General features: G+C 42.8%; 2 protein-coding genes across 2 annotated transcripts in view; one reads left to right on the top strand and one right to left on the bottom strand.

Annotated features, from left to right (window-relative positions):
- The first annotated feature begins 1,607 nt into the window (after nt 1-1,607).
- mc2r (melanocortin 2 receptor) lies at nt 1,608-6,275 on the top strand. The gene is made up of 2 exons (XM_061983312.1): nt 1,608-1,957; nt 5,711-6,275. Exons 1-2 carry the CDS (start codon nt 1,608-1,610, stop codon nt 6,273-6,275), a joined length of 915 nt encoding a protein of 304 aa, XP_061839296.1.
- Nucleotides 6,276-12,284: 6,009 nt separating this feature from the next.
- LOC133621189 (melanocortin receptor 5-like) overlaps nt 12,285-14,036 on the bottom strand; it is a 39,983-nt gene continuing 38,231 nt past the window's right edge. Inside the window, exon 5 of the mRNA XM_061983145.1 lies at nt 12,285-12,923. Coding sequence (XP_061839129.1) covers nt 12,350-12,923 — 574 coding nt within the window. The 3' untranslated portion in view covers nt 12,285-12,349. The remainder of the gene's footprint in view (nt 12,924-14,036) is intronic.

Genomic DNA, 14,036 nt, shown 5'->3' with positions numbered 1-14,036 from the left:
TGGAAGCTGGACAAACAAGATGCCAAAAACCCACCACTTTCATGTAGTATTAGACAGAAAGGAGGAACTTTTTTTCTCCTCCATTTGAAAACGTGGACGTTATCAGCACTACTGTCTGATTCCAATCAATACAAGTCATCAGAATCAGGTAATACACCAACTTATATTCTTGTTTTCATGAAAGAAAGGAATCTATATGTGTTAAACATGCATGTATATTCATTAAAACACCTTTAACATGTAAACAAAAACGGCAAAATAAATAAATATAAGTTATATACTGTATATATCAATGTATGTATATATATATATATATGTGTGTGTGTATATATATATATATATATATATATATATATATATATGTGTGTGTGTGTGTATATATATATATATATATATATATATATATATATATATATATATATATATATATATATATGTGTGTGTATATATATATATATATATATATATATGTGTGTGTATATATATATATATGTGTGTGTGTATATATATATATATATACACACACAGACATTATATATATATATATATATATATATATATATGATATGTGTGTGTATGTTACTCATCAGTTACTCAGTACTTGAGTAGTTTTTTCACAACATACTTTTTACTTTTACTCAAGTAAATATTTGGGTGACTACTCCTTACTTTTACTTGAGTAATAAATCTCTAAAGTAACAGTACTCTTACTTGAGTACAATTTCTGGCTACTCTACCCACCTCTGCTTTTAACATATCATGGCCATTTAATGATGACTTGACATGCAATTCTTACATTTGGCTCCTTTAAGTCTAAGTCACACCCACTTTAAATCTAAGTCGCACCCACTTTAGGTCTAAGATGCACGCACTTTAGGTTTAAGTCTCACCCACTTTGAAGTCTAAGTTACGCCCACTTTAGGTCTAAGTCACACCCACTTTAGGTACAAGTCCACCCACCTTAGGTCTAAGACTTGTCCACTTTAGGTCTAAGTCTCGCCCACTTTAAGTCTAAGTCGCACCCACTTTAAATGTAAGTCGCACCCACTTTAGGTCTAAGACGCGTTCACTTTAAGTTTAAGTCACGCCCACTTTAAGTCTAAGACTTCAAATGTGACGAAATCCGATACATGTCACATTTGGGTACAAAGATCGGATGTGACCTGCAGTGTGACCATAACCAAGGATCTCATTAAAAAACATTTACTGTGAACACACTTTCTTGTCTTTCAGGACATCTGCTCAATGATGTTCAGTTGCCAAATAAGAACAGTGACAACAATGTCAGCGACCGATTGTGATTAAAAACAACATTCGGCCTTTGAGAAAGAAAATGTATGAAGCTCCTCTCAGAATGTCACATATTTGAGTCAAGAAGTAAGAAAGAATGTTCCGCTGTGTTCCACTTACTAGTTCCATGAGGAGGACAACGGCTTTCTAACCGTTCTGAACCGCTTTATTGGGTTTTACGGAGCACGAGATCTAAACAAGGTTTCGCTAATCCAAACCAAACATCTCCAACAACATGCTTCCAATGGTTTTCACTAGAAGACCAGAGGACAACAAAGCTTGAGTGGCCGCCTTCAGCAGCTTTGTCTTGGATGACTATGAACACAACGGCGAACACGTCGGACTGCCCGGAGTTAAGCGTGCCCGTCGCAGTCTTCTTCACCATCGGGGTCGTCGGTCTGATGGAGAACCTCTTGGTTGTGGCGGCTGTCGTATACAACAGGAACCTCCACTCGCCCATGTACTGCTTCATGTGCAGCCTGGCGGGCTTCAACACTGTCGCCAGCCTCACTAAAAGCTGCGAGAACGTGCTGCTTGTGTTTGCAGACGAGGGCCAACTGAAGAAGGACGGTTTCTCTGAGACCAAGCTCGACGACGTGATCGACTCGCTGCTCTGTATGTCCTTTGTGGGTTCAATCTTCAGCTTCCTGGCCATCGCTGCGGACCGGTATGTGCATGAACACAGCAGCCACGTTTAGAATATCATTTTACTGATATAGCATGGGGGGTCAAACGTGAAACGTTCACTGTCTAACACAATCTTCCCGCTGTCCATAACACTGGTTGACCTGCCATTGTCTGGAATTGCAAACAACATTTTGTCCAGGTACCAACTGTTGGCAGTGAGAGAAAGACAAGTTTCTCGGACGGATTGGGGCAGTTACAAAATAAGGCGGAACTTTTAGAGCCTAGAAGTGTCCCCCAAAGGGATTGGGGCCTATCTATTTTTAGTAGGAAAAGTCCATTGACTCAGGAAAGAACTAAAAGACCTGAAGGTTCCAAAGTACCCCCCAAAGGACTTACTTCTGAGAGTCACGGTGGTCCAAAATATCTGAAATATACCCAAAGGGTTCAGGGGCTTGTCTAGAGCCCTTATTAAAGTTAAAAAGTTAAAGTACCAATGATTGTAACACACACACTAGGTGTGGTGAAATTTGTCCTCTGCATTCGACCCATTCCCTTGTTCACCCCCTGGGAGGTGAGGGGAGCAGTGGGCAGCAGCAGTGCCGTGCCCGGGAATCATTTTTGGTGATTTAACCCCCAATTCCAACCCTTGATGCTGAGTGCCAAACAGGGAGGTAATTGGTGCATTTGGGATTTTCTGGGCATTCCCCTTCATCAATGGGACAACTTGGGTTCTTTTGAGATCTTCCAGGACCCCTCCAAAGCCTAAATATGTTCAATTCGGACCTTGTAGATACTTAGAAAATAAGATTAGGGTTAGATTTGGGTGAAAAAAAACACATAGTTCCTGTGAGTCAGTGGGCCAAGCTTGCAATGCTCCCGCAAATAAAATGGCACGGTAGACTAGACACCCACCTACTGTAACTACAGTATATCACATACCGGCCTGAGGCTAGCGGGGCTGGGGTGGAGGCGGCTCACCGCTTGTCTCTCTCACCAGGACCAGTACTCTGAAACTTGTCCGGCCTTGGCTGGGGGTGCTAGTTGGGTCATCTTCTAGCAGCCAGATCTGCACAGGTTTAGGCTTAGTTCCTGAGTTCAGGAATCTGGGGCATCTTCCTATACCAGAGGGGCCTGAGTTTGTTCTTGCGGTGGACCAGAGGGTGTAGGTTTAAAGTACATCAGTATGTTTGTATTCAGAGAAAATCATTCTGAGTTTCTCTGACAAATCAGTCACGTTAGGGATCAGCACATACGGTCTCCTGTTTCGATCCTCAGGGTTGGATCTAGTGGTCCTTTTTGTCCAAATGATTGAGACAAAGACCCTGCTCCCTCTGTCTTCCCTTGTCACTGGTTTGGACTGTTTCGACTATGTCTTCAAGGGTTCTGATAACATATAGCTGGTGTTTTGTACTGAGGCTGTGGATCCATGTAAAGTCCCGTCCTGGTTTTTAGGTTATCTAACTCTTATATGATGGCAGTTTAAAGTAGCACTTTATTTCATGTGGGGTCTGATCTACTAAGATCCAAAAAACACGTGCTAAATAAACTATAAAATTGTGTGTACTATTAGTTGGCGTGTTGCGTGTGATCTCCTAAGACTGCGTGATCATAACTGGTGCAAATTAGATTTTTGCATTCAAGATGGCGCCCCTGCAGCAGCTTCATGCTCTTTTATATCCTCCTTTTAGTTCTTCTATGTTTCCCTCTTGGTATAATGTGTTTTGTTTTTGTTTCAAGCCCCTTTGAGACTGCGCAATTAGGGGTGGCATGTCCTTGTTTTTTTGCGCAAACTTTAATACTTTTTGTGGAATTTTTGGAACTGCCTCTTTTCTGCAGTAGACGCACAAAATAAAGGCACATTAAAGCAGTTTAAAGCATTAGAACAGTTTTGGTCTTAATGAATCACACTGTGTGTACTAAATCGGTGTTTCTTAACCACGGGGCCGCCAAAAGATATGTGTTCCTCGGCGATGGGCCGCGGTTGTAATACACTTTTCCACCACTTGTGGCAGTAATGACAATATCAAATAAACAGAAGAAGTCTCGGGATAAAAAGTCGTAGAGAAGTTTTTTAAGCGCAAAAATTATGACTAAATTGGTGAAGCTGTTATATTGACACTTTAGTTAAAAAAACATGTTCATTATTGATTATGTTTATTTTAGCACAGCGTGATTGTATGTGTACTAGAGATGCGCGGATAGGCAATTATTTCATCCGTAACCGCATCAGAAAGTCGTCAACCATCCGCCATCCATCCGATGTAACATTTGATCAGAACCGCACCCGCCCGCCATCCGCCCGCACCCGCCCGTTGTTATATATCTAATATAGACGATGCAAGGCATTAGTGAGGTTATAAAGCTTTTGCCTGTTAAAGAAAGGAGACTGATCCAATGCAGCACAGACATTCGCGTGCCACGCTGTCACGACCCAGACGCACACCAGTGCGCAATCATATGGGAGCCGCGCTGAGCGCACCTCCAAGCGCGTCTCGCTGCCGGCGACGGCCGGGTATGGGCCCAACGCTCCAGCGCCATCCATTTTCAGGGCTAGTTGATTCGGCAGGTGGGTTGTTACACACTCCTTAGCGGGTTCCGACGTCCATGGCCACCGTCCTGCTGTCTATATCAACCAGGGTGAGCCCCACCCCTTTCGTGAGCGCACTGCTCGCGGAGTGACCCCTGTTACGCGCCCCCGGCAACAGGGGTGGCGGGCAGGTAAGCTGCGCGGGCGGAGCGTGCGGAGTGACCCCTGTTACGAGCCCCCGGCCACGGGGGTGGCGGGCAGGTAAGCTGCTTACCTGCTGCGCGTGACGCCGGCCACGACGAAGGCGGACGAGGCGGGGTGTCGGTGCGGTGGGCGCGGTGGTGACCCTGGACGTGCGTCGGGCCCTTCTCGCGGATCGCCTCAGCTACGGCTCCCGGTGGGGCCCTCTCGGGGGAAGGGGCCTCGGTCCCGGACCCCGACGAGGCGTCGGGGGCCTTCTCCGCTCCGTAAAAGTGTCCATCTCTTTTTTTTTTTTTCTTCTGTTGTGGCATATGCAGCAGGTGCCTGCTCGTTTTTCGTATGTGGGTAACAACATTTAACTATGTATATATATTTCCGAATTGGTTTAACTGCCACCCGCCTGAATCTATTTAAAATCTTTTTTTTTTTTAATTTCAACCGCCCGACCCGACCCGACCCGCGGATAAAATCTAATTTTTTTAAATTTCATCCGCCCGATCCGCGGATAATCCGCGGACTCCGCGGTTGTGCCCGCAAACCGCGCATCTCTAATGTGTACTTATTTTCCATGCAATTGATTTGGTTACTACTTATTTTTCTAATCAGTCTGACCTAAGCCTAAGTTTTATATGTTGAATAAAAAATAATATTTGTGATTAACACATGCTTGCATATCATTTGACAAGGTTGTAAAAGTAGGTTAGACATAATTATTGAATATAAAAATTTAAATGAAATGCAAAATCAAGAGTACGAGTACTGAGTTAGGCCCTGAGGTCAAAAAGGCTAAGAACCCTTGTGCTAAATAATTATATTATGGGCGTTCTGATGATCAGCATATATTTTGCATATTTCTTATTCTGCTCACTAAAGACAAACACTGCTCTGCTCACAAGTTTAGTAGATCAGCTTTGCATGCTATCAAGTTTGCACGTGTTTTAGTACACGCTAACCTTGAGCACTGTAGATCCGTCCCTAGGTGTGTCAGACTCTGTAAATGAGTGAGTTGAGGTACTTAGTATGTGTTCGTAGTATTATATGAAGTAGTATTTGCTTTCCTTGCAGGTACATCTCCATATTCCACGCACTCAGATACCACAACATCATGACGATGCGGCGGACAGCGGGCGTTCTCGGCGTCATCTGGACAACATGCGGGGTGTCGGCCATGTTCATGGTGAGGTTCTTCGACTCCAAGTTCATCATGATCTGCTTGGTTGCCTTCTTCGTGCTCTCCTTCGCCGCCATCTGCTTCCTCTACGTCTACATGTTCATGCTGGCACGCGTCCATGCCAGGAAGATGGCCGCGCTGACCTCCTGCGCTGGCCAAAGGTGCCAGGGGAGGCGGCGGGGCGGAAGCATGAGAGGCGCCCTCACGCTGACCATCCTGTTTGGGGCCTTTGTGGTGTGCTGGGCACCTTTCTTCCTCCACCTGCTCATCATGACGGCGTGCCCCACAGACCCGTATTGCGAGTGCTACAGATCCTTCTTCCAGCTCCACGTCGTGCTGCTTATGAGCCACGCCCTCATCGACCCTGCCATCTACGCCTTTCGCAGCACCGAGCTGCGGCACACCTTCAGGAAGATGCTCCTTTGCTCGGAAGGGATTGCACCTTTATTTCAATGCTGATTTTATGCAAAGGTGTCCCAAAGGTCTCGCCATATTTTATTCACATATACAAACCCCGTTTCCATATTGTTATGATCCGCTGCCCGGATCATATTTTTGTTTTTGTTTTCAAGTCACTTGTGTTTTCAGCACCTCTTGAGTTTGTTTCTGTTGCCATGACGGCAGATTATAGTCACCTGCCTCTGGTTAGTGTCCCGGACGCGTACCTGTTGCCCGGGCACTAATCAGAGGGCTATTTAGTTTACGCGCTGGCCTCACTCGGTCTGTTGGTTTTGTTTGCTCCCATGCAACAAGTTACGCTCCTAGTTTCGCTCATAGTCTGCATTTTTGATATTAGCATCTTTTGGCTACCCTTTTGTTTTCTGTGCCGTGGGCACCGCGCAGCATATTTTGTACTACAACTCGAATAAATCATTTATTCTCACCTGCAAGCTGCTTCCTGACCCCTCTGCATCTTGAAAAGACGACCTCCGGCATCACCATGCCACGCAGTCGTAACAGAAAACCAACAGCCCGAGTGAGGCCAGCGCGTAAACTAAATAGCCCTCTGATTAGTGCCCGGGCAACAGGTGCGCGTCCGGGACACTAACCAGAGGCAGGTGACTATAATCTGCCGTCATGGCAACAGAAACAAACTCAAGAGGTGCTGAAAACACAAGTGACTTGAAAACAAAAACAAAAATATGATCCGGGCAGCGGATCATAACACATATGAGTTGGGAAATTGTGTTAGATGTAAATATAAACGGAATGCAATGATTTGCAAATCCTTTTCAACCCATATTCAATTGAATGCACTACAAAGACAAGATATTTGATGTTTAAACTCATAAACTTAATTTTTTTTTTTTTGCAAATAATAATTAACTTAGAATTTCATGGCTGCAACACGTGCCAAAGTAGTTGGGAGAGGGCATGTTCACCACTGTGTTACATGGCCTTTCCTTTTAACAACACTCAGTAAACGTTTGGGAACTGAGGAGACACAAACACTTTTACTAAAAGATGCACTTTTGTTGAGGCTGTAACCCAGGCCCGGCCCTAACCAATCTGGCGCCCGAGGCAAGATTTTAGGTGGCGCCCCCCCACATCGGCAGTGAAGTGTATATACTCACAAGAAACCGAATAGCTTTGTCTTTGACCTTTTTTTTTTACTTAAAGAAAGCAAATTAACAATCAGAATAGTTAACAAGATAAAAAAAACTATGAATAAATAAATGAATGCAAAAAATAAAAAATGAATATATGAAATACAATATTTTTTACATACATATTGCTTAATTAACATTAATGATGTGCACTTTAACAACTAGGCTTACAACTATACCTAATATATAAAGGGGTGGAAAAGGGACTATTACCTGCAGGGCAAACATTAGCTAACCAGAAGGCAATAACAATGTAAACAAAAAACACCTGCTTAAAAGATCTAATACAAATGTCCCTGAGGAATGTAAGGTGGGAGTACTGTAATTACCTAGCGTTACATTATTATTTTCCATGACAATTTAGCCCCCTCCACAATATTAACCCGACGTTAAAACAGAACTAGCGATTTATTGATTAGCAATTGCCGAATCATGTAACATTAGCTTAATGCTAAAAAGCCAGGTTACTATCACATTCTGTAACAGACAAATAATTTCATGTAGGCTAACGTTACCTACCTGCTACCTCTGTCTTTTTCTCGTTTCTCTTCCTCTTCTTTTCTCTTTTTTTCTTCCCTGGGCACCTGACAGTTTTGGCCGTTTTGACATCTTGTGTTGATTTTTTGATGTGGTGACGTCCAAAAAGAGTCATGATACGGGAAGGGAGGGGGCGCACCGTGCGGGGGGGCGTAATGTTGTAACAAATAATATTTCTATTATATAGGCTTTACTTTGCATTTTAATTAACGAGGGATTATTTTTTGTATTTAGAAATAATAGTACCAACTTTTCTTTTTTTTTTCTCCAACATTTGTGGCACTGGCGTGGCGCCCCCTGATGGACGGCGCCCTTAGCATTTGCCTATACAGCCTATGCCACGGGCCGGCCCTGCTGTAACCCATTATTCATGTGGACATTGTTGTTTATGCACAGCTGCTACAATACACAAACTTTCATTTTTACGAACCCTGTTCAAGAACCAGTACACTTTGTAAATAGAGGTCCCCGTGCAGGACTTGTAAGTCGGCGTGGCTGCTAGAAGCAGGTAAAACTATAAACAATAAAATAAACATATATAAGACAGCGACGAGATAAACGTACAGAGGCTGAACTTAACTTTTGTACTTTTATTTCACATACAAACACAAAGAGTATTTCATATTTACATGGGGTGTTGTTGCTGTCATTGTTAAAGAAGTACACAATAACAATATTGTAGTAAGTGGAACAGTAGAACACGTTCACCTCGAGGGCATACAGCAGTACTGCAATGTCCTGCAAAGTCCTGTAAAGTCCTGCAAAGTACTGCAAAGTACTGCAATGTGCTGCAAAGTACTGCAAAGGGACATCGTTCCATAACAACAAGATACATCATTTGTCGTTGTAATTCCAAAATATTTAATGTACTGACAGTAGACCCACTTATTAACATTAATAATAATAATTATTAATATTATTGCTAGGGCAGCACGGTGGAAGAGAGGGGTTAGTGCGTCTGCCTCACAATACGAAGGTCCTGGGTTCGATCCTGCGCTCGGGATCTTTCTATGTGGAGTTTGCATGTTCTCCCCGTGACTGCGTGGGTTCCCTCCGGGTACTCCGGCTTCCTCCCACCTCCAAAGACATGCACCTGGGGATAGGTTGATTGGCAACACTAAATTGGCCCTTTTTGATTGATTGATTGATTGAAACTTTTATTAGTAGATTGCACAGTGAAGTACATATTCCGTACAATTGACCACTAAATGGTAACAACTTGTTTAAGTCAGGGTCCACTTAAATTGATTCATGATACAGATATATACTATTTTCATAATACAGTCATCACACAAGATAATCATCACAGTATATAAATTGAATTATTTACATTATTTACAATCCGGGGTGTGGGATATGGAGGGGGGAGGTTTAAGTTTGGTTGGTATCAACACTTCAGTCATCAACAATTGCATCATCAGAGAAATTGACATTGCAACAGTGTAGGTCTGACTTGGTACATATGTACAGAAAGTATTGGACACAGAGAAAGAGATCAGAAATAATAAGAAAAAGTGACTACATTTGATTGTTTACATTTGATTATTTACAATCCGAAGAGGTATGATGAGGAAGGGAGGGTGTTAGTTTGGGGTTGAAGTTGCCTGGAGGTGTTCTTTTAGTGCGGTTTTGAAGGAGGATAGAGATGCCCTTTCTTTTACACCTGTTGGGAGTGCATTCCATATTGATGTGGCATAGAAAGAGAGTGTGAATGTTGTCTGTCTATCTGTGTTGGCCCTGTGATGAGGTGGCGACTTGTCCAGGGTGTACCCCGCCTTCTGCCCATGTGCAGCTGAGATAGGCTCCAGCATCCCCCGCCACCCCCGAAAGGGACAAGCGGTAGAAAATGGATGGATTATTGCTCATTTCTATTCATCCAAAAATTGAATCAGGACAGTCACTTATTTGTATTTTTTGATGAAGGTAGCAGTCGACTGGTTATGTACCAACCTGACCAGAGATATTATTATTATCATTAATATTATTTGTAATAATAATAATAATAATATTATTATTATCTTGTGACTTCACATGATGCTCACCCCTTCTTCCCGTGAAGTTTGACGACCAATCGATCCAACCTTCACACTTCTGTGACATTTGCTATTTGATATTTTCAACATTTCCCCCTGCAGTGTGAAAGCAATCTCAGGCCACAGAAAAATATATATATATTCACATTTTGTCCGATCAGAATGTCTTGATCCTTCATGCCACTTTGGCCGTGGGTTTATTATTGTTTATTCTTCGCCTTCGACCTGAGTGCTGCTTCCCTCACCTGTCCCTGGTTGCCAATCAGGTACTGCCCTGTTCCGCTGGACATTGTTCGGTGCTTTGGCTTTGTTCCTGGTGCCTGCTACATTTTGTTTGCGCTTCCCCTAATAAAAAGGCTTCTTCACTTGCACTTTGCCTGCTCTCTCTGCGACCTGGGTTTCCGCCTTAAGCTTTAAGCTTGAAGAATTCAAATCAACTGTGCATTCCTACTTTTGCCTTCATGTTTTGTTGTTGAATAAGATTTAGATACATGAAACAACCAACAAGTTCAGTTTTATCAGGTTAACCCTTGAAAAAGAATAACATTTTATTCTGGCTACATGTAAAAAGCTGAGTTTGCCTGATGACAAGACATTGAAAAATATATATATTTAAAAAAAATATGTGGACATGTATGTTAGCAACTTTATTTTGATGTCAGCGTATTGTTTGCTAACGCTGATGTATTTTTAAAAATATAACAAATTGCAATAAAACAATTGGGTTATGACCATGTGTCTTATTAATATTGTAACTTGCCAAGATACATTTACATATATAAAGTTAAAGTTAAAGTACCAATGATTGTCACACACACACACTAGGTGTGGTGAAATTATCCTCTGCATTTGACCCCTCACCCTTGATCACCCCCTTGGGAGGTGTGGGGAGCAGTGAGCAGCAGCGGTGGCCGCGCCCAGGAATCATTTTTGGTGATTTAATCACCAAATTCCAACCCTTGATGCTGAGTGTCAAGCAGGGAGGGAATGGGTCCCATTTTTATAGTCTTTGGTATGACTCGGCCGGGGTTTGAACTCACGAGATATATATATATATATATATATATATATACACATACACCACCACGAAAAGAATACCTACCGGAATCAATAAAAGGCTATCGATGCTGTCATCTAGCAAAGCTGAATTTGACCAAGCAACCCCCCGTACCAAAAAGCCCTTGATGAAAGCGGATACAATTTCACCCTCACCTATGAACCCACGCCAGAAAACCAGCCAAAAAAGAACAGAAAACGAAACAACATCATCTGGTACAACCCCCCATACAGCAAAAACGTCTCAACTAACATTGGACACAAATTCCTCAATCTGATTGACAAACACTTTCCCAAAGACAACACCCTAAGAAAAGTATTCAACAAGAACAACATTAAATTGAGCTACAGCTGCATGAACAATATGCGACAAATCATCTCAAACCACAACAAAACAATTGCAAATGTGCCGTCGGCCCCCAGACAGAGCGACTCCAAAACCAACAAAGACTGTAACTGTCGAAAGAAACCTGATTGCCCCCTCAACGGGGGGTGCTTACAAACATCAGTTGTCTACCAATCTAAGGTAATACGCAAGGACATTAACACATCCGACACATATGTAGGATTAACCGAGGGAGAATTCAAAACCAGATGGAACAATCCCAAGGCTTCTTTCAGGAACAAAAACTTGCGAAATACCACAGAACTCAGCAAACACATTTGGGACCTCAAAGACAATAATGTTGAATATTCAATAACATGGCAAATTCTTGCATCCAGCACACCTTACAATAGTGGTAATAAAAGATGCAACCTATGCTTGAAAGAGAAACTGTTTATTATTTACCGTCCAGACCTGTCATCCCTCAACAAGCGCAGCGAAATTGTCACAGCATGCCGCCATAGACGGAAACACCTCCTAGGTAACACATGAGCCAATCACCACGCCCCTAGGCCAGCCTGTACCCACCCACTCTGTGCCCTATATAAACCATGGTATGCGAATGCTCCCATTAAAATCTCCTGATGATTGAGGGTACCCCCCCTCATGAAACAGGCCTGTAGAGATGAAATAGTCTTGTGATTTTTTCCCCCACACATACATACATATATATATATATATATATATATATATATATATATATATATATATATATATATATATATATATATATATATATATATATATATATATATATATATATATATATGGGTCAGGAAAAAACACGAAGGCTATTTCATCCCTACAAGCCTGTTTCGTAGGTTTCCCTGCTCTTTAGAGAAATCTGCATAACAGGCTTGTAGGGATGAAATAGCCTCCATGGTTTTTCCACAAGTGCTGAGCAGTTTCAGCTGTTCAACACTTGGCAGTCAGAGCGCAGATGTTGGTGTAACAGTTCCTGGGGTTGAAGCAACAAAAGATCTCGGTGAAAGTCTTGCGCATCTCCTGACTCCTGAAGGCGTAGATGAGCGGGTCGATGACGGCGTTGCACATGATGAGGATGAGGTAGAGGTTGAAGTGGGACATGAAGCACACGCAGTACGAGTTCCTGGGACAGGAGATCATCAGGATGAGGTGGAGGAAGAACGGAGCCCAGCAGACGATGAAGATGCCCAGGAGGATGGTGAGTGTGATGGCGCCCTTCAGGCTGGTCCTCTGGCGGACGCTGCTGTAGCCCTGTTGCAGCGCGGCGATGCGCTTGACGTGCGAGCGCGCCAGCATGAACATGTGGCTGTAGAGGGACGCCATGATGAGCAGCATGCTGAAGAACATGGCCACCAGGCAGATGATGACGGAGGTGGTGTCCGAGTAGATGATGAAGACAATTCCACAGCCGGTGCAGAAGGCCCAGATGCTGCCGATGATGCAGCCGGCTCGCCTCGCCGTCATGATGTTGTGGTACCTCAGAGCGTAGAAGATGGTGATGTACCTACACACACACACACACACACACACACACACACACACAACTGAATGAAAATTCATCATTTAAAAAAACCAAAAAACGAAATCATGATATTCATGGTCACGTTACATATAAAGCTGGATGAAAATTGTTCACTTTTTACCGTGTATAGCATAAAAATTGTCAATTGCAACAATGTTGACGAACAAAAAACAAATGTTGCTTGTCACGACCTGTAACAGCAGGCCGTTATTTGTCTAGTTTTTTTTGTTTTTGCTGTATTTTTGGTTCACTTCCTGTCTTGCGCTCTTATTTTGTTTCCACTTCCTGTTCTGTTTTGTATTGTTCCTGCAAAAAGCTTCACCCTGTTGCTTAACGCTGTCTTCATCACCTGAGTGTGATTAGTAATTGTGTGTTTTCCACCTGCTGCTAATCATCACTTGGGCACTATTTAAGCATTTAACGTTTCGTCGGAATAAATGTTTGGAGTCACCAACACGATCAGTGTATAATCGAATTTTGCGGAACTACTTTTGTTTATTAGTTCTCTGTCAGCTACTTTTTCTGTGCATTCACCTCGCTGCACTCAAGTTTGTATTTAGACATTTTTGACTTTAAATACCCGCTGCCTGCTGTCTCCGACTCTTTGGGGTCACAACTATTGCTACATCTAGTGTTCCTGACAGTTCACTACTACACATTTTACTTTTGAGTCGAGATGTCCGATAATATCGGCCTGCCGATATGATCGGCCAATAAATGCGTTAAAATGTAATATCGGAAATTATCGGTATTGTTTTTTTTATTATCGGTATCGTTTTTTTTTTTTTTAAATCAACAAAAAAAACACAAGATAATAATAATAATAATAACTGGGATTTATATAGCGCTTTTCTAAGTACCCAAAGTCGCTTTACATGTAGAACCCATCAGTCATTCACACCTGGTGGTGGTAAGCTACTTTCATAGCCACAGCTGCCCTGGGGTAGACTGACGGAAGCGTGGCTGCAATTTGCGCCAACGGCCCCTCCGACCACCACCTATCATTCATCATTCAGTTCACCGGTGTGAGTGGCACCGGGGGCAAAGGGTGAAGTGTCCCGCCCAAGGACACAACGGCAGCGATTTTGTTTTTGG

Source organism: Nerophis lumbriciformis, linkage group LG21 (assembly GCF_033978685.3).
Source record: "Nerophis lumbriciformis linkage group LG21, RoL_Nlum_v2.1, whole genome shotgun sequence".
Taxonomy (NCBI): Eukaryota; Metazoa; Chordata; class Actinopteri; order Syngnathiformes; family Syngnathidae; genus Nerophis; species Nerophis lumbriciformis.
The sequence above is the reverse complement of the archived record's forward strand: the minus strand, read 5'-3'. Positions and strand labels throughout refer to the sequence as shown.

Bases quoted from the DNA above. Each gene is read 5' to 3' on its own strand.
- mc2r (XM_061983312.1), top strand. From the start codon at position 1,608: ATGAACACAACGGCGAACACGTCGGACTGCCCGGAGTTAAGCGTGCCC. The intron at 1,958-5,710 runs GTATGTGCATGA...CTTTCCTTGCAG, and splicing joins CTGGCCATCGCTGCGGACCG to GTACATCTCCATATTCCACG.